General features: G+C 34.9%; 1 protein-coding gene across 7 annotated transcripts in view; it reads right to left on the reverse strand.

Annotated features, from left to right (window-relative positions):
* DCAF6 (DDB1 and CUL4 associated factor 6) overlaps positions 1 to 22220 on the reverse strand; it is a 56502-nt gene that overhangs the window by 29571 nt on the left and 4711 nt on the right. For all 7 annotated transcript variants that reach the window (XM_083361363.1, XM_083361360.1, XM_083361361.1 and 4 more), the window contains exons 2-9: positions 18486 to 18547; positions 14807 to 14899; positions 14173 to 14358; positions 13675 to 13788; positions 12542 to 12677; positions 9667 to 9881; positions 4176 to 4269; positions 290 to 409 (exon numbers count right to left, since the gene is read on the reverse strand). In XM_083361363.1, the coding sequence (XP_083217489.1) occupies positions 290 to 409; positions 4176 to 4269; positions 9667 to 9881; positions 12542 to 12677; positions 13675 to 13788; positions 14173 to 14358; positions 14807 to 14899; positions 18486 to 18547 (1020 nt within the window). The remainder of the gene's footprint in view (positions 1 to 289; positions 410 to 4175; positions 4270 to 9666; positions 9882 to 12541; positions 12678 to 13674; positions 13789 to 14172; positions 14359 to 14806; positions 14900 to 18485; positions 18548 to 22220) is intronic.

Here is a 22220-nt window from a genome sequence, read left to right on the forward strand (position 1 = left end):
ACAATCAAAGTATTACTTTTGAGCCAATTTTGAGAACAATTTTCAGATTATTCAGTCAATATTTTATTAACTTATTAATCAGCATGCTATGCTAAAGTCACAAAATTTCATTTCTATAGCACTCTCATAATCAGTTACCCAATCAAAAACCTAAGTACAATTAATCAGAAAAGATTTGTTCTTGACATACTTACTCTTGAGTTGATAGCAACCTTATAATATCAGCATATTTTGGACTAAATAGACTCATTACCATCATTTAATTGTGAGGGCTGTTAAAAGCATTTACCTCTAGAGCGAGATCGTCCTCTTCCTCTGTTGCTCTGTGCAACTTCACTTGCTTCTTCAAACCATCTTGACAACATGTCAGACATTCTTTGCATCAATGAAACATTAGGGCTCTGTTCACCTATGTATAAATAGTGATACTAATGCATTTACTGTATTTTTGCTTTTACTAACCACAATCATATATACTTACATCTCTGAAAAATAAAAAATGTGATATTTAATTTTTATATTTTGTAGGGGTTTTTTGTATTTTATTTCCATTGTTACTGTTATTATTATTTGAATGGCTGCCCATCTTAACCAGGTGAATCTGAATAGCTCACAACAGGTTAAAAATAATCTAACAAAAGCAAGTTAAAGAACAAATATGGAAACATCTAAAACCACCAATAATCATTAAAAAACAAAAATAATCGTGATCAGCAACAGAATCCAACATAACATCAGTTCAACGCAGCCGCTGTAAAAGCTTCCATCACTGGCAGGCCCCAGGTGTGGTGGTAGAGCCATGTCTTCAAGGCCCTTCTAAAAGGCCAGTACAGTTGGGGTCAATCTAAATTCCAGGGACGATGTTCCACAGGTTGTGGACTACGGCAGAAAAGACTTTCTTCCTGGGTTCCACTAGATTACATTCTTTTCATGGATGGAACTTGTAACCTCTCTTGCCAATTCCACTGGGACAGATAGATGCATCTAGGAGAGGTGATTTCAAATAACCTTATCCTATGCTGCATAGGGCTTTACAGGACGTTATAACCCAGAAACATACTGGCAATGAAAACAGTTTGCAGAATGTAAAGTATTGTGCAAAATATTATTTTTATAATAAAATCAGAATAGAACTGAAGCACGATCCAATATCAACTCTATCCTTTTTCCTATGCAAGTTAAAAATTGGAAAAAAGGAAAATGAATGAAAGGAGGATGAAAATGAAGAAAGAAAACTGTAAGAACAGTTAAAGGAAGAGAGGCAAGGCTAGCAAGAAACAAAGCAACAAAGCCCTCTAAAAGTGTACAAGCTACTATGAACACTTCAGGTAAATTTCAATCTTGTTTAAACTAATACTCTTTTGCACAAAAGAAATTATCTTTACTTTTTCTCCTGAATAACTCCAAAGAACTTGAAAGGATGAGAAAAATCAAAGGCTAATGGTGCAGTGGCAAAATTAAGGGTAATCCTTAATTATCACAATGGTGGTAAGATTGAGTAAGCTCTGCAAGTATGAGAGAAGCCAACTTCAAATCATGAAATTATATAATTTGTGACATAGGACCATACAGAAGAAAAATGGCAATGATTCAAATAGAAATTTGCTAAATGTATACTTGACAACAACCCCCAAAATTATAGGACCTATTAGAATGAGTATATATAATGAATATTAGTGAATGCACTTGCTACATATGCAGTTAAGAAAATGAGAATTGTATTGCCTATTGAAAGGGATGCTAAAAACAGTATTAAAAAAGATATACCGACAATACTTTTTAATTGGGGGTGACTTTAATATAGAAATCAGAGAAATGGGGGAACAGGAATCACAGGAAAATTTGAACTAAATTAACATAATACCTGCTTTAAGGCCTAGAAATGCAGACTCAGCATAATCACATCATAAAATGCACAACACTGGAATCAAAATGATTCAATGATAGGAAACAGATGATAAGAAGTGCAATTCAGTCAACCAGGATACTACCAGATGCAGACTTTTGGAACAGACCATGAATTCTTGGCATCAAATTTATGCATTAAACCTACAAAATCAATCTGGAGGACGTATAAGAGCAAAGAAAAAGTTAGTATACTTAATTTAAGTGAAAGAGAATCTGAGGAGCTAAGATTTAAGAAACATTATGAAAAACAAAGTGAAAATGTTCCCAAAATTCCAAAGACAAAAAGATCCAAGTGGTTTTCAGAACAAGCTATTACAACAACCAGAAAACATAAAGGATGAAAAACTTGAGCAATATACAGGACATATTACTGAATCACAATTTTCAACAAGTAAGGGTAAATAAGGAAAAATATCAATCAAGAGTATTGACTAATAGAAGAATATAACATTAAAAGGAAAAGGAGAGATCTTTTTAAGAAGATCAGAGAAATAAAAGGAAATCTACAGAAGTAGGAATTTTTAAGAATAACAGAAGAAATGTAAGTAAGGAAATTTTATTAAAGATAAATGTAAACACTCTTTTGAAACTCTAACAAACAAGAATTAGAAAGTAAGAACGTTTGCAGAATGTGAATACATTCAGGAAGTGATAAAAGTAGGTAGAGTATGACAGGCAATATGCCAATTGTCAAATAGGAACGCACCAAGCACAGATGAAATACTTTTAAAGGCACAGACAACAGGTAGTTGAACAGTTCTGTGTCAGCAAAATATAAAACATCACTATCTGGTTTAGAATATACAGAAGATTAGTTGGGGGATACATCTATAGTAAAATTGTGAGATGTAAAAATTACCAAATCATAGCACTAATTACACACAAAACTTTCACTTAAATCCTTACAAAAAAAGCTTAGAGCTATATATTGAGAGTAGTATGTCAAATTAACAACCAGATTTCTAAAATGGCAGAGGACAGGCAGGACAATGAAGACATCAAGAGGATATAAGGAGTTTTTTAAATCTTTGCTTTAATGATCATGCAGAAGGTGAAATATACTAAAGCTAAAGGATGTGCCGGAATATTATTTTCCTGAGGAATCTGTACAATGAACAAAAAGAAAAAGAAAAAAAAACAGAACAAAAAGAGATGACAACTGGAATCTGAATAGGAACTCATAATGTTAAGTGGAATGTGCAGATAGTTAACACAGTCTTGGTAATTGAAAGTAAAGTAAAGATGACTTAGGCTGATTGTGAAAATAAAAACAGATCATGAGAAATCTGGTTTAAAACTGAACATTAATAAGATACAGATTACAGCAACTGACATGCTTTATGAACTTTATCTGAAGATGAAAAAGTGAAATTGGTAGGTAGGTGCAATAATATAAAAAAATAAGGAAAATCTGCTGGAAATGTAAAGAAAAGATTAATCTCAGGGAGAAAGATAAGGATAGTTAAAACAATGGGATTTTCATTGCAATCTTCAGTGGTAGCACTTGGCTGTGAAAGCTGGACACTGAGAATGGGAGAGAATGATAATTTTGAATTATGGATCTAGAAACAGTTGCTAAGCGTATCATGAATCAAGAGAGTCTCCCTCAATGAAGTTTTATGTCAAATAAAAATTGACTTTTTAGGGAATTAAAGTCAAGTTAACTCAAGTGTGAAAGAAACCAGTGATGGACAACAAGTTGAGAGAATTAGAAGAAGCACAAGACAATGGATAAAGTGGATAGAAGAAAGTAAAGTTACTGCTAGAATGAAAGGACTTTACCATCAGAGACTTAAGCATTTGGCAATACTGTCACTATGAGCTGAATCTGAATCAATTGTGCTTATGGTGTATGAGCAGAGGTTTTGTTACATCTCCCTCCTTCTCATACTCTTCCAGCATTGACTACAAAATCCATTTCAGTGGGTTCCCAATCTATCAGAATAGATTTGGAAAAGTTCAGAAACTAGAATTCTTTTCACTAGAATTTCCCAATTTAGTATTATAATGGGGAATTTTGGCTTAACACAAAGTAACATTTCTGTGTCAGAGCTGATGCTTGATACAAAAAAAGAATAAGGAACAATTTGTCTGCAGCCTGAAAAAACATAACTTATGAAGTCATGGACAACTGTCTAAATATGGTCATTATTTAGACCATATTATTAGAGATAGAACATGTCTAAAATTATAGCATCATTGTACATATAATATTAAGCAAAGTTTAAATAAAAACTAGGATAAATATAAATATCAAAATATAGTACCATCTCTTTCTCTTTCACTTTCTGGCCTGGCTCTTGGTCCAGTATCTGACCAATCTCCTCTTAATCGCAAACGTTTGACAGGGGGCTGCCGTAACTAAAGAAAAAAGCAAGGAAATTAAAAGATGCAAAGGTTCTATTCTATTTAGTTAAAAATATGAGATACAGTTAAAATTCTTGCACTTTTATTGTCTTATTTTTACCAACATGGACAAACCTGCAACCATAATTTGGTTTAGGAAGAAAGTAGAAAACTAGTACTGTTATATATAAATGGACTACTTTTGGTATCTGTAAGAGTTTGAGAATGGTAAGTGAGATTTTTAATATTTTTTTCTCTTTAGTATCAGAGTCCAGGAATAACAAACTGATGCACTTTTTTTTAACTTTCCAGTCTTTAACTCTGTCAGTTGGTATTTATAGCGTTATGTTTTAAGTCATCAAAAGAGGACCATACTGCCTAAATCTATGCCAAAGCATAGATGCTTTTTCAATTTTTCTTCAGGTTAAAAAAAAAATACCATAAAGTACAGATACACATTCTGTAGTGAGCTGTATATTTGAAAACAACGAGCTGTGGAATTAATTAGATTAACATTTAGTAAAAATAGAGAACTGGCTACAGTATTATATACTCCCTTCCCTCAATCTCTCTCCTAGCCAGAGGATACTGCCTTTTTTCTTCTAATCTCAGAGAAAGAACATTTAAACTAGGCTGAATATCAGGCTTCTTGACCCAGACTTGGCAATAAATCAGAAATTTCCTGAAACATCACAGTTTAGTTTGAATCCTTGGCTTAAAGATTGGCAAAAGATTCACAAACAAGGTTCAGCTAGATTAAAATTAAGGTAAGAATGAAGCTGTAAAAACAATGATTTCTTCTTTTCCAGATTAACAGTTGTTGCTTGTTTCTATAACAGTCATCGTGGCTTGGGAATTGCTCATTCTCACCTCAGCCCTTACACTTAATAACAGTCAGGTTAACTTCTTAAGGATTGTTGATTTAACATTAAACCCTAATATAGTTGCAACTTACTTTTAGATAATGAGTATCAGCTATATTTGACTTGGGGATAAATGTAAATATCTCACTAATCAACAGGGAAAAATTGGTTGAGAAAGCAGAAAGAGCAGGAAATGATCATGTAGTGCTGAAACCTTTTATTCTAGTAAACTCAAAGAAATGATAAATAGGACTTCATGACATGAGAAACTGACAGGAATTCAATGTGGGCAGGAGTTCCTGAAAGTACAAATCTATATAACTCCAAAAAAGGGGGGGGGGGGGAAGGATAATAAAAAGAAGCCAATGTGGCTTCATAAAACAGTGAAGCTCTAAAAACAAAAACCAGGACACAGAAGTAGAGAATTAGTCCAGAAAGTAAGAATACCACAGGCTTCCCAGAAAGGAAGTTTAGCAAAAGATGCCAAGAATAACAAAAAGGTCTTTACACTTGATCAAAATAAAAAGGAAAAGAATTAGAGCACCAGCAGCTTGGTGAAGAAAGGAATTGCTATCCAATAAAAAATAAACAACTGATCTGCATCTACGGCTGTTTGCAGCATCCTGTGGTCATATAAACATGATTTACAACATTTTTTTGTCAGAAATTGTGAGCCACCCAGAATTATTTGTGGACATGGGCGGCTATAGAAATCAAATCAATAAATGAAACAGCATTTACTTCTAATTTCTAGCATAAAAATTTACTTAACAACTGCAGCATTTCCTTAACAACCACAAAAGAAATGTTGAAAATCGGGTTTGTTATGTGATGACCCACTTACCAACAGATACAACTTAACTGAGCCCCTAACTGTGGGCTCAATTATGGTCATAAATTGAGGATTACCTGTGTGCAATTGCTAATCCTTTGAGATGATGTTTCCCTTCCCATTGTATATATGGACACATACACACGAGAGCCTGATACTTAAAAGAATGCAATTTTATAAGTGAATGTTTATCTTTTGCTATAGATAATTATTCAAAATTTGCCATTAATTTTTTTTACTTTTCTATTTAGAAGACTCAATGTACTCTATAGGAACATTTTTACATACCAACTCATCAATGTTCTACAAAACCTAGTGGAATCTAGCCAAATACAAGAGCATGTGATTGTAGTCTTAATAATTTTAACTTTGCTATTTAAAACTTTCAATCTAATAATAACTTTACATACATCATATTATGCCCAAGATTTTCCTTTTTTTAATCACACACAGGGCAGAACACATTTTTAGTAAAGTAGTATTGATGGATTCCAACAAGTAGTGCCTGACAAATTCTTCATGATGCTATTTATGTTCTTCAAGGAAAAACAATGTTGTCAACACAGGGACACTTCTCTATTACTGGAATAGGATTTTAATACTTGTAAGGAACCCACAGTTTTTGCAGCCATGGAATGGAATGGGAGATCTAGGCAGTCAGTTTACACATATGCCAAAAAATCAGAAACGTCTTAAGTGTAGTTGCAATTTTCCCATGATTTAATAATAATTCCAAATTTATTTTGCTGTGTGATAGCATAGTGGTGCTTCAACACCAATTCAAAAGATGTACTTTAAACCTTGAATAAGCACAGCACTCTTACTATTCATCAAATCAGCCTTCTTTTTTTAGGTTTGTGTGGAAAGTTCAAATACTCCTTCTGAATCATTTTCAAATGTGTACATAGCTCTAATAATCAGCTAATAAAAAATAGGACTGTCTGTTGTGCTTTAAAATAAGAAAAGCAAAACTGTCACATCTCATCTGCTATTTGTTCCAAACAGTTGTCTTTTGTCATATCAACAGACTTTTGAGGGTTTACAGCAAGCAAACAATTCAGCCAAAACAATTCAAACCATGTAACACCAATTCAAAATATATTAAATAAAACTGGAACACATATAAAATGTAAAAACTAAAAACACTAAAAATAACAACAAAGGGAGGCTAAGCATTATTTAGTTTCCAAGTGCCTCAAAGAACAAACCCAAATTTACTTGCTTTTCTGATATTCAAAATGCAAGGATCAATTGGATATCCAAGGCAAGCTGTTCCTTGATAATGGGACAATCACAAAGCTCTGTCTACTGGGCTTCAACCTTTCCTCGCATGAGAAGGAACCCAAAGCATCTTTTTGATAACACTGCCTATATGCTCTTGATGGGGAAAAAACCCAACCTATGTAAGGCTTATAGTTTAAGATCTGAACTTTGAATTTCATTCAGAATCCCATTTATATCAGTGCAGTGCTTGAAATGCAGTGCTTGTTAAAGCTGCTCTTACCCATCAGGAAATGGATAGATGATTCTGTTCTCACTGTATTTCCTAAGTGTTCTGCCCAGGAAGACTCAAATAGAGGTAGTCCTCAATTTACGGCCATAACTGAGTCCCAAATTTCTGTTGTTAAGCAAGATAGTTGTTAAGCGAGTTTTGCCCCATTTTATGACCTTTCTTACCACAGTTGCAAAGTGAATCATTGCAGTTGTTAAGTTAGTAACATCTTGTTAAGTGAATCTGGCTTCCCCACTGACTTTGCTTGTCAGCAGGTCGCAAAAGATGAGCACATTATCCTTGGACACAGCAACCCTCATAAACACATGCCGGTTGCGAAGCATCCAAATTTTGATTATGTGTTCCCCAGGATGCTGCAACAGTCGGAAAAGTGAAAAATGGTGAGGTGCCATTTTTTCAGTGCCATTGTAATGGTCATTAAACGAATACAACTGTTTGAGGACCAGCTGTAGAGCATGTTGCAATTGTCAAATTCATAGATGATATGGATATGAATCATTGTAGTCATCTTCTGCATAGTAAGCAATATGTTTACGAATAACTACTGCCCTATACATGAACACATAGAGCAATGTTTCCTGAAAACTTTGCATAAAAATGAATTCATTTATTGTTCATGAAACCAATGAACAAAAGGAAAAAAAGGGGGTTGCAGGGCATGAGGTCAAATTTGTAACTCAAATGCATTGACAAATGTGCTCATAAATAGTCTCAAACTTAAGCACTACATTATTCAAACATGTTTTTTGTCCTTATCTCAAATTGTATATATAGTGAAACATCTTCTCCATGTTTTCTGCCACTAGATTTCTAATGTGTGTGATTGATTATGACAAAGAGACCAAATGCACTACAATACTAAAACCATTGTTAGGCATTCTTTGCTATGTTGCACACTGCAGAGTTGCCTATGTTAAAAACTTGTTCACCAGCTTCGGCACAATATAGTTTGCCCAAATTTCTTATATCAGACAGATCCTTTTCCTTTTGTGTAAGGGTTTCGACAATATGTTGACAGCTCTTTTGTCTCCATAAGTAATGGTAGTAGTGATTGCAAGTATGGGATTAAATGGGAGATGAGATGCACAATTAGAATGACCATACAACATGATGGTAAATACGCGAGAGCAAAAAACAAAAGTTGCTGATGGAAAGGTCAAGCAGTTTTGGCAAGAAGTTTGTGATGTTTTTAGACCTTTGGTGCAAATTGACTTTCTAGCATAAATTGCATAATACTATCTTTTTGTTGCTTTTGCATAAAAAGAATTTATGCAAGAGAAAATAAAATAACAAATCAAAAGCAATGAAAATTCATGTAAGTGAAAAAATATAGGTAGCACATTGTTATACTTGATAGTCAGTAAACTTCCTTAAATCAAAACTACAGTATCAGAATTTCTAGCATAGGTCGAATCACTCGGTGTTGCAATTGTTCATAGCAAATTTAAGACATTTATTTTCTTATATGCTGCCCAAAGTTACATAGTCTGTTGGGCAGCCATTTACATGCTTAAACAAACACTCTTGTTCTCTTCTAGGACTGAAATTTTAGCCACTATTTTTGTTCACAGGTTTCTTTTAATATGATTCTTTCAAAATCTCTTAACAAAATTACCTATCTGACATTGATCAACAACAACAACTTTATTGATTAGCCCTTGGGCCATATCAAAGTACAAAGTTCCAGCAACAAACCATCACCAAAACTAGATAAAAGCAATCCGAAATGGAATTTGATAAAATACAATTTAAAATGGAATTAAAATACAATTTAAGTTAAAATAGTAATAAAATGCAAATTTAAGATATGGATAAAATATGGAAACATTATATTTCAGAGTCGCCCTTACAATCTACCCCAATCAGTCCCACATATGCAGATCTTAACTGGATCATTTTGTTCAAATACTGTGCTACGTTGGATGTTATTTTCAAGTTCTGGCCGGACATAAGGTAAGTTATTTTGATATGGGGATCCCAATGGGTCATTCGTTTGGTATATAGACCAAGATACCTGTCTCTCACCCTCTTATACAAACAACAGTCAAATAGGATGTGATCTGACATTGATCATTTATTAAATATTTCATTTTTTAAAATATTAGCTAAATTACACTGACATAACAACAGTGGTTTAAGAGAAGTATTTTTTAAAAAATATAGCTAATTATCTTGACATCAAATCAGCACTATGGAAAGCTTACCTCTTCTCTTCGCTCTTCTGCAGAAGGAACTTTCAATTCTCTGGCTGTATCATCCTTAGGATCAAATAGGTATATGTAGTCTGAAGAATAGCTCACAAGAATTTCTTGTCCATCTTCACTGTAGCAGAGAGATGTTACCCTACAGGATTTATTATTAAGATGAGGTGGAACAAAACGTGCCACCAATCCTGTAGTACCCCTGCCTGCATAATTACCTACATGAAAAAACAACAGCTGAAAATATTCTCCATTTTTCAAATGCAAAACAGTATATGCAAATCTCTCTAGTGTTCATCTGAAATGAAGAGACTTTTACTGAAAAAATATGCAGCTTGCGAGAAAAATAAAACTCTTTACTTATCTCACAAGAAACACAACAAAGACAACAGTTGAGTATGGAGATATCTGGAGAGCCAACTTTTATAGGGTTTTGTGATACGTTGACAAGTTGGGCAAATTTACGTTTGATGGGCCAGGGAAGGTATGTCAGGAATCACTCAGTGAGCTGTTTCAGGGAATTTAGTTGACGTCTCATCTAGCCTTGTTCATGGTTTTGGAAGATTGCCCATGATCTCAGCTTCAGTCTCCACTGATAAAAGCCAGGTCTGTTTGTAATAAAACTGCATTTGTTCATGACTTGGTCATGGATGAACAAACAAAAATGACATATTCAAAATTTTCTTCCTCTCAGTAGCAGTGTAGAATAAAATGAAATCAGGATCAGTAAAAAACAGTAAAATTGGTTACAATACAGTTGGTCAGTCGGACCAAGCAATAAACATCCAAATGTCCACTCAAGCTTAATAATAATCTCCCAGAAGGCCCTTTCAATCCTCTTCTCTCCAAAACCCTAAATCCTAGCTTCCCTCTTCCTCATATTAAATTATTATTTTGTACACTGCAATCTTTGACTTTTTCACGATTGCAATGGCCTCCAAAATATTGTCCTCCAGAGTTCCAGGACATTAGTTTGGATATGCCACTGCAAGAAGTCATGTTCTGCTTGGTGGTATAAAGTATTTGTAACAAATTAATAAATAAAATAGGTTATTTATAAATTATATAAAATAAATTTAATTCATAAAGTCTTTTTCTGAGTTTATACTTTTATGTGTTTTCCATCTCAAAGTGGTAGGAAACTATACTAATTTTTTTTAGCAATTGTAGAAAACAAAAACAAAAAAACCAAAACAAAACAAAACCAAGTAAAACTAATATTTGTTCTAAAGCTACCCTAATTAAAAATTAATATAACCATGATGTTTAGTATTTAAACATTAAACAGCAACAGAGCCTTGGTGGAGCAGTGGGCTAATGCCTCCTTAAGTAACACCAGCTGCCTGCAATTAGTGCAGGTTGGCATCCCACCAGGCTCAAGGTTGACTCAGCCTTCCATCCTTCCGAGGTAGGTAAAATGAGGACCCAGATTGTTGGGGGCAATTAAGCTGACTTTGTAATAATGCCGCTTGGGGTGTGTGTGAAAGCCCTAATAAGCAGGCATATACATAGAATGAAGGCTACTGCTAAGCACATTGGTTTGTGCTAAGATTGTAAGCCGCCCTGAGTCTTCGGAGAAGGGTGGGATATAAATGGGATTAAAATAAAATAAAAATAAAAATAAAAAATAAAAAACAGTTTTTAAAAGAAAATATTTCTACATTTATTTCCCATGACTGTTTAAAAATAAAAAGAAAAGAATATTGTTGATAGACATGGAATTTCTTTTTACATCAAATCTAAAGGCTATATTTTCTTTGGAGTTCAAAAATTAACTTGGAAATTAGTGAAAAGCCAGCCCAATGAGGCCTAAAATAATACTACAGCGAATGCAGAATACAGAATACCAGAGTTGGAAGCGACCTTGGAGGTCTTCTAGTCCAACCCTCTGATCAGGCAGGAAACCTATACCATTTTCAACAAATGGCTATCCAATCTCTTGTCAAAAACTTCCAGTGTTGGAGCATTCACAACTTCTGGAGGCAAGTTGTTCCACTGATTAATTGTTCTGTCAGGAAATTTCCCCTTACTTCTAGGTTGCTTCTCTCTTTATTAGTTTTCCTCCATTGCTTCTTGTCTTGTCTTCAGGTGCTTTGGAGAATAGATCGACTCCCTTCTCTTTGTGGCAGCCCCTTAGATACTGGAACACTGCTATCATGTCACCCCTAGTCCTTCTTTTCATTAAACTAGACATACCCAATTCCGGTAACCGTTCCTTATATGTGTTTAGTCTCCAGTCCCAAAATCATCTTTGTTGCTCTTCTCTGTACTCTTTCCAGAGTCTCAACATCTTTTTTATAATATGGTGACCAAAACTGGATGCAGTATTACAAGTGTGGTCTTACCAAGGCATTATAAAGTGGTATTAATACTTCACATGATCTTGATTCTATTCCTCTGTTAATGCAGCCTAGGACTGCATTGGCTTTTTTTGGCAGCTGCAGCACACTGCTGGTTCATATTTAAAGTGATTGTTCACTAGGACTACAAGACCCCTCTCACAGTTATTTCTATTGAGCAAGGTACCACTTATACTACACCTGTGCATTTGGGGGGTTTTGCCTAAATGTAGAACCTTACTTTTTTCACCACTGAATTTCATTTTGTTAGATAAGGTACACAAATCCCATTTAAACAAACAGTTAGAATGTCGATACTTTACAGTCCAGTTTGCAAGAAAATATTGAGAACAATCTTAACAGACTTTGAGAGTCTTTTAAAAGAGTAGCATTCTGAATATTATGAGATATTATGAATATAAACACTGTAGACAAAATATTTTGCATTACATAAATTCATTGGAAATGCACATCTAATATACCTCAGCTATGTATTCAACATTAATGTATATCATAATGTCATGCTTGCATCATAGTACCTGTTGCTCTTGTGCCAAGCATGCGTCGATCATATATTCTTACTGAACTATCAGAACAGCCAACTGCAAGGTAATATGGTATTGGTGGGCAGATGGCTACAGATGTGGCAGCTCTCCTACAATTGATTAAAATATCCTGAGGAGGGGGGGGAGAGGAAATACTGCATTTATTTGAAAAGTCCACACAAATATTGTATTATCTGATCTATGACTACAGTATGAAATTAACTTGGAATGACTAATTTAATACAAGCTAAGTCTGGCTCTCATCAAAATATATTTTAATCATTGAAAAGCAGACAAGGATACAGTTCAAGATCAGACCACCAAAACAGTTTGTGTGTGTGTGTAATTTATTAAATTTATATAGCCACCCACCTGACCAAAAACGACTCTGGGTGGCAGACAAAAATCAGATAAAACAAGAAATGTAAAAACAACAGATATAAAATATAAAAATCCATATTAATAAATATCATAAAAAGCAAAGATACAAACCACAGGCCAAAGGGACAATAAAAATGCCCACCTCAACAGTCGAGATATCTAAGAAAGGGGCCACCCAGGGCTGACAACATAACCACATTCTGAGAGCCTTTCAAAACATCAAAATATAGCAATCATCATATTTCTTTCCTTTTTTCCCCTCCAAAAGAGGCACCAGGTCTTATTTTCAGCAGGTGTCTTTTCCACTCACCTCGCAGTGGCAGCACCAACAGCCCTGCCCAGCCAGTCCACTTCTTCTGCAGCTGAAGCAGCAGCTTCATTCTGCAGCTGAGGATGGAGCTCCAGACTGCATTTTGCAGTCAGAGAGAGGCAGGTGTTGATTCATGGGAGGCCTGATAAGTGGGTGGGGGCATGTGGGGCAGCTCCACCCTCATCCTAGCTTGATTTTTAGGTGTGTGCCTCACCCCCAAACTAGGGCTTATTTTGGGGTAGGGCTTACATTAGGCCCACCCCCCAAAATTAAGCTAGAGCTTAATTTTGGGGTAGGTCTTACTTTCAGGGGGAAATACGGTGCATAACATGATTGTGTATCTTAGACGCTTTTCCATAATTTCTACTGCCGGCAACAAGCAAATTAAGTTCTGAACCTTATGTGATACTTCATGTCATTAACAAATCTCTCTTACATCTTTACAGTCTTCTTTTGTACAACTTGTCCTGATTCTTGTATCAAACCATCTTACAGTACCATCTTCTCCGCAAGACAAAAATGTATAGGGATCATTTGGGACTGTCATGATCTACAAAATAAAGTAGAATTAAAAAGGGCAGCAAAAGTTGCTTTAAAAACTGAGCTTAAGACACCAAAATTCTATAAACTGTACCTATATAATCTTATATAATAAAAATCAATTAATATGCAATTAATAATAAACTGATTTTGGTCTTGAATTATATAATCAGAATACAATTAAATGAAAAATACTGAATAGCATTTGAAGCCTTTTTGGCACAGACTGAATTTGATATATCCATTCAATAGTGGATTTAAAATAGATTTCCAAATATTTATATACTTTGGTCTGTTCTATTTGCAAGTCACTGAAGTGCCACCTATGGTCACAATTTGCATAAGTATTTAGTTAATGCTGTCTTTATAGTAACAAGTGATTATATTGTAGTACCTCATATGTAGTTCCGTAGTGGCAAGTAAATTGGCACTGTCTGTTGGTTTCAGCATCTTGTTCAACATTAGTATAAAAAATGACCCCATCTCCAGAACAGGATATTATTTGCTTATCATTGGTGCATGGTAAAAATTTTGCACTAAAAATATTTGCCCTGTGTCCTGAGCGAATGGTTGTTAATACCTAGGAAACAAGATTAATATTTTGATTAGCCTATACAAGGGATGGGGAATGATAACACCTATCTACCTTTTTCTACCATCACCTCATCCATCCACCAAAATCACTTAATTATGATGCCACTTTATATTTATAATTGATTCTTTCTGACGTGTTGAGGGTGAATGTCTCCAAATCAGCCAATTAATGTCACAGCTGTACAAGAATCTGGCCATTGCATTAGTACAATATTTACACGATAACATGTTTGGGAGTGTTAGAAAAGGAAATAGGAGAAATTCATATGATCTTTCCTGTGTTTTTGTGAGACTTATTGGGTTTTGCATCAATCCTTTCACTGAGGACAGATATTTTTTTTTAAAGTATATAGGATACATGATACACATAGTATCATCAAACATGTATTTATAATAGCATTTTAATCAGAAGAATGAATAGTTGGCTACCTTACCTTTCTGCTATATGGATTAGTAATTACAAGATTAGTATCATCAGATCCAGATAGAATATATTCTCCTGTATCATTCCAGCATATTGTATTCACCTGTGAATAAATATTTAGCAGCTAAATTAATCTTGAAGAGTTTTCAAAATTACATCTAAAAATATTAAAAGTATTTAGTTGGCCACAACAAAATATTAATGATTAATAAATACTGCACGATCCTTGGTTTGGGCTCACATTATTAACATGCCTATTTTTCTGAAAACTGAAGCCATAGAAAAATAATACCTCTGAAGGTTGAACCCTGTCAAGATTAATAATCAATTCCCAATATAAATGAACAAATAAAATCTTAATTTAAATGTGAAAAATATTTAGCTGAATGTTATTAGTGTGGAATAAACTAGATCTAGGCCAGGGAATGTACTCTGCATATGGAAATATTGTTTCCAATAGAAAATGCGTAGTTCATGGTTGAACGGTGGAATCCTGGGTGCTTTTGGGTTTTGCTCGCAGACATATCATTAACTGACTAGATCATTAACTAACTACAGTAGTGGCCAAAATTGTGGAACCCTTTTGGGAAAAGTTTACATTTGAGGTTTGATGGCTAATAACACCACTTTTTTTGGAGTAGTACCATAAAATTATATATCAATGGAAAAATAATTTAATCAAGAATGTAATGCAATAACTTTTATGAAGGATTTGCTATTAGAATAGCAGTTATAAAGAAGTGAAACATGTAGAAAAAACAAGATATACAAAAATTACCACCATGTCAGTTAATACTTAGTTGAGTAACCTTTAGCATGAATTACGGTCTTACAACGTCTTCCCATGGAGTGAACCAAGTCCTTTAATTCTGCAGTTGTTATAATGTAAAACCAAGATTGAATGATTGCTTCTATTAACTGGGTTTTGTTGCTGGGTTGTTTCTGACTAACAAGTTTTTTTAGTCGGCTGTATAGATTTTCAATTGGGTTAAGGTCTGGGCTATTCCCAGGCCATTCCAGCAGAGGAATATGATTATCTTGAAACCACTTTTTGCACACAGCAGCAACATGACATGGAGTTGAATCCTGTTTAAATATAAATGCTTCATTGTGTTGGAAAAGATCATGTGCAGAAGGCTTCTGTTTGGGCTCAAGTATTTCATTAATGTATTTTTGGCCATTTATATTCCCATTAATCAAATAAATTCTGCCCACACCTTTTGATGTCATACACCCTCAGATCATAACAATGACTGGGTGTTTCATGGTACATATAATGCAATCAGGATGCAAATATTCTCCGATTCTTCTCGTTACCTATTTTATGCCATCACTACCAAATAACACTGTTCCATTGTTCCTCTGTCCAGGTAACATGGGTTTTAGCCCAGTTTAGTCTTTTCAAACTTTGTTTGAGAGATAAAAGTGGCTTTCTTCATGGAATTTTAGATTTTAGGCCAAATTCCTGCAGTCTGCGCCAAACAGTCCTTGCACTCAGCTTCACACTGCATTGTGCCATTTCATCTTGTATACACCCAGATGATTTTCTTCTGTCACGTAGGCACATTCTCTTAATTCTTCTATCATCACTTGCTGTTGTGCACCTTTTCCTGCCTTTACCAGTGTGGTTTTGTAGTGATGGAGTCTCCTTATACCTCTTCAAAAACTTAGAAATGCCACCTTTGGTTAAGTTTCCACCAATTTTTCTTCTGATTTCTTTATAACTCTAGCCTTCTTCACTTAATAATACTATTTTACATCACTTTCTGGGCGATCAGTCAATTCTTTGCACCATTACTTTAATTTTATTACGTTTTACAAGCTCACTAAATGAAAGAACACAAAAAAACCCAACCAACTTGATAGCGATCACATAAAACACTGCCAAATGTCCTCTTCTCAGCTTCAATACATGACATCAATAACTGAATCCTACTGTGATCTGATTGGCTCATTGCCAAAACAAGATGACACCTGATTGGCTCTCTAAACACTCATGCTTTTTGGCTACAATCAGATGAAGGAAAGCTACCTGATATTAACCTAAGCAAGTTGTGCTTCCTTTTTCTGGTTATTTGGCTATAACTTTTCATAGAATACAAATAACTGAACAAACCTTGTTGCGTTACATTCTTGATTAAATTATCTTTCCATTGATATATAGTCTTATGGTACTACTCTAAAAAAAGTGGTGTTATTAGCCATCAAACCTCAAATGTACACTTTTCCCAAAAGGTTTCCACAATTTTACTGTAAGTAACATCACCAGTGCTCGTTACTGTAGGGTTTTCTCCCTGTTTCCATAAAGTAGCTTGCCCTGCCAGTGTTGGTGGGGTTGTGGTTTTGTCTTTGATAGTTTCTTGATTGGGACAGTTTTCTGCTTGATTGTTTGACTTATATTAATCCATACTTATTTGTGTGTTGATTGTTAAAGAGAATGTGTTCTGATCCTTTTCTTTTCTTCTTAGCTTTTTATTGTCTCTTTTGAATGGTACTTAAATGTGGTTTATCTCTGTGTGTCTGCTGATGGCTGATTTGTCTCAATGCAAAGCTTCCAGGGGGATGCTGTAAATGGTGTAAGTGTGAGGACCAATTGTAAGTCATTTTCTTCAGTGCAGTTGTAACTTCAAACAATTGTTAAATGAATGTCGAGGACTATCTGTACTGACTTAATACTTAAAATAAGCAATATTGTTTAAGTCAATATAAACAACTGCACATTTCTTACAGATCGCCTACACATATGACTGTAGGGCACTTCAACTGTTCACACCCGCAGATCTTAGTGAACACTTGTACCCATTTAGCTGCACTTCACAGTGCCACTTCTCAGCAGGGCCTGAAGTAGAGGTCCAGCACCTTCAGCAGTCTCAGCCAGCCATCAGCATCCCAGGCCTCTATTTAGTCCTAGTGCTATTGCTGCCATCACCCTAGAATGCACTGCAGCCAGCCATTCCAGCATCAAGTGCAAAGCCACAGCCATCTCTGCCAGCCTTTACTCCGCAGACCCTGCCATGCCCAGCCAACTTTCACCATGTTTCTCCCACTACTGGCAAGACATGCCTGGCCTGGCCATGTGTGGGGCAGCAGCTGGCTGCACTAGGTCTTCTTTCCAAAGCCGCTTGCATGTTCTCCAAATAGCATGCACCAATCTTGCAAGTGCAGAGCAGCGGGACAATGGGAACAGAACATTAAGCCAACAGGGTGAGTGGGCTGCAGGTAGCGAAGATGGCAGGCCTGCAGGGCAAACAGAGTGCAGGATGGCAGAGACAATGAACACAATGCAGCAGGGGCAGCAAGTGCAAGGCAGCAGGCCAAAAGGAATGTGGGCAAAGAGGGTCAACAGGATGAGCAAAGTGCAGGGTGACAAAGGGAGCAGAGGCAATACAGTGCCAGGCAGCCAAAAGGGCAGAGATGGGAAAGAAAATAGAATGTTCATTTTCAAACAAAGCCTTTCTTTCACTATACGAAATTGTTTGCAACTATTTTATTAAAATAACCAAGATTGCATGTTACTGTGCTTGTCCATTTGTGCAATAGAAACTTTTAAATGGAGATCCTTGCCAACTCTACAAATCTGCCCTCATATTCTTATCTGGAGGGAGGTTTGCAAGCGTATAATCAGTTACAATTTTAAAAGATAATGTTAAAAGTATTTAAAAATTTAAAAGGAACAAGAAATCACTTACACAGCCATCATGCACATTCAATGTTGCTTCAAGTTTTAATCTTTGGATAAATTCTCTTCTCCCTGTGGAAAAAAAATACTGTAAGATTAACTAACATATCTTAATGTTTACAAACACCACCTGAAAAACTCCATTGCTCTCAATTTTCTGGGGCAGGTATCACACTGTATGTAGACCCAAGATTATTAACCAATATTTAGAGACTGGGAATTTGACTTCCTGGACAATGGATAAGCATTTGTTCAGCCCAATCAGCCAAGCAGGCAAAGAGTTATCCAACAAGCATTTAGTCAGAAATATATACTGTAGCATTACACATTCAATATAATGTCAAAGGCAAAACACAATTGTCCTCAAATTTGAATAAATTTCCCAACTTGCCTCAGCACATGAAAAGTTACTATAATGACATTTCCTTGAGTACATTCCAACATGCATTATTCCAAAAATGAACACTTCTGGAAGAGTGAATTGCTTTTGTTTTAAGGGAAACATCAACTGCAATGATAATCAAATACCTAGTGCAGAAATTCTTTAAAACACAATACTAAAGCAAAAATAAAGAAAAATAATAAGAAAAAATAGAAATAAGAAAAATAGAAATAAAGAAAACACTATTTTCCAATCCAGTAATACATATGTATTCCGAATGAATGTAGGCAAACCTACGCAAGTGATCAGCTAACGAAATATGAACACAGGTCTAAATATTTATTTAACAGATAAGATGAGTCAATTCCCACATATACTGTAAGTATCAAATTTTTGAAGTTTTCTTCCATGGATATATACAAATTAATGATGGATTAGGGCACTATTCTTTTTAGCTTCTATTTATAAAGGATATAAAGATATAAACATTGTAAATAGAGGAATTGTCAATACTGTATCCAGCTTACCCTCACTTCTACAAATGCAAATGTCACATTCTACTTTGAGCACATTGTTACGATCAATGCGATCATTTTAGATCTGCCAAGGGAAAACTTGATTTTTGAACTCTAGACATTTAATATATGCAAAAAGAAGTCTACCTGCTATTTAGTTGGGAGAATATGAAACTAACCTATAAGTGCTTGAACAGACTTGGAACGTAAGGTAGCTAGGAAAGTACAAATCCGTTCATAACTGAAATGTTTCAGTTACAGTTGATATAAAACCTATGGTTTTACATATTTTTTTATAATTGTATGTACTATACTGCAAAATAAAGGAATGTGGAATACAAAGCAAATACAATTTATTTTTAAAAATAGATCATGTAAGAATTTTCAAGATTCCTTGTTATAGCAACGTTTGGTTCTTACATTAGATCAGAGTAGGCATAATGATTAACTTCTAATATTCTCTTTTTTCATTGTTTATACATCACTATGTGAATATGATTTATCTATCAAAGATGGCATATTACTCCCTTCTTTTCCTATCTCCAGAAAATGTTTATTTATCATATTTATATGGACACTGATATCACAAGAGCATACTGCAGTGAATTACAAATATAGCTTAGATCAGGGGTCTTCAAACTTGGCCCTTTAATGACTTGTGGACTTCAACTCCCAGAATTCCTCAGCCAGGCACGCTGGCTGAGGAATTCTGGGAGTTGAAGTCCACAAGTCATCAAAGGGCCAAGTTTGAAGACCCCTGGCTTAGATTTAATTACTATTCTTACCAGTAAAGCTGATTTAAGCATTAATTTTTTATATGGATATCTAGGGTTATTTAGATACTGATTCTAGCAATAGTTTTAAATGTTATGGGCTCTTCAGCTATAGAGGTTTTATATTTTGTTGTGATCGTATTAGTCTGCATATAGTTATTGGTGCATAAAAAAACCTATTATTACTGCTGGACAATATTCCACATCACTTTTTCAGTATTTTTTTGCAAACATCAGTTTTTAAAATATTAATTCTAAACTATGTATATTTTTCTTCTACAACTGTTGTAATTAAATAACTTATTTGTCCTCTGCAATTGATTTCATACCTCATTTTGTTTTATTGAACAATGATTATGGAACTAAATCAAGGAGTTTCAGATCAAAGTACATCGCAACTTGTGGGCATTTAGTACAGTATACCTCACAAAATAATGTGATTTCAGTTGATGTACTTCTTAATTTCTTCAATATAAGGAATCATTACATATTGTTTCGTTCATTAAAAAGAAGCTATCTTAACTAAAAATACTCCCCATATTTTAGGAGGAAGCTATAATCGCAATTGACATTTCTGACCTTGTTTCCTTGATTGACAAAATTATTAAACTTCAAATATTGTATCACTATTTTTAAAAGCTTAACATAATTAATCAATTTTAAAGTAATTCTTACTATCGATTTTAATTTTAATCGTTGAGATGCATTTGGCTGTCATATGATTACATTATTATGTAAGGAAAAGCAATTTTGTCTATAGCAATATTGCAATCTTTATTGGACTTTTAAACATATGACACAGCCAAATGAGTACATAGCTAAATATAACCCTTCCTGCTTAGTGAATGATAATGTTACACATACTTGAATGTTCAGCTGAAGTAAACAGTGTTAGAGCAACAGACTAGATTTAAAATATTAACTTGCAAGAAAATGTTACTTCCACTATAAAAGTAATGTGTGCTTGCATAACTTTTAAATTTTCTTTAAATATACTTATTTCCCATATTTCATATTATTTACAAAACAACTGTATAAACTCAAGAAATTATTTTTATAGGAAGCAAATTACAGACCCAAGGACTTAGTCCTCACTAAAGTATGACTGCGACTATACAACACTCACTTGAATTTCTTTCATACTTTTAAAAAAATTCTTCTATATAGTAAACTAAAGTCAAAGATAAAGTTTTTTTATCTGTGGGAAGAGGATTGTATATGTTTATCTTCTTTAGCATTCAGTTATAGGACCTGATAATAGTACAGCCGTTCAGGGGTTTACTAACAGAGTGAGAAGCAGCCTGAATAATTTTCTTGACATGCACAGTCATCAATCAGATTATCTCTTTCTCAAAATAGAACTTTCTTTCACGTTTCTACCCTTTTCATATTGTTCCTGATTATAAACAGAGTTAAAATTAGACACCCATTCAATGACTATCTCCCACAAACTCAAAACCATTTCGTACACGGCCTTTGCACCATTCCAAAATCAATTCTGCTATTATGTAGTCCATCTTCAAAGTAACTGCTCAAAAGTTTGATTGCTCTGCACATAACCTGAAAAAATGCAATCTGTGTTTGATACTTTAAAATGGAACTGGGCTGTTTTGACTTTCTTCAGATCCTTGCAACTGTCCCAATATGCAGAAAAAAAGAGGCAACATGTATCCTGTGCTTCTATGGAAAGGTGTAATTCCTGAGGATATTCTCAGATCATAAGATTTGAGTCGGCATTTAAAGCTCAGGTTGTAACTAAAAGCTATACCCGTAAGCAAACTCCATCCAATCTGTTAGAACAGGGGTGTCAAACTCAATTTCATTGAGGGCCACATCAGCATTGTGGTTGCCCTTGGGGGGCCGGGTGGGTATGGCCAGGGTGGGCGTGGCCTATTGGGTGGGCGCAGCTGGAGTGCGTATGGCTTACTGGGTGGGCATGGCCAGCTCTACATCATTGGCATCAAGGGTGCCTATGGGGGCCTGGGAAGGACTGGGACAGATGTGGGGGTCTCTGGCAGAAGGAGGGTCTCTGGGCCAGGGCTCAGGCAGGGGGAACCATTCCCTCACTGTTTCCA

Source organism: Vipera ursinii (assembly GCF_947247035.1).
Source record: "Vipera ursinii genome assembly, chromosome: 4".
In the NCBI taxonomy this organism is placed as follows: domain Eukaryota; kingdom Metazoa; phylum Chordata; class Lepidosauria; order Squamata; family Viperidae; genus Vipera; species Vipera ursinii.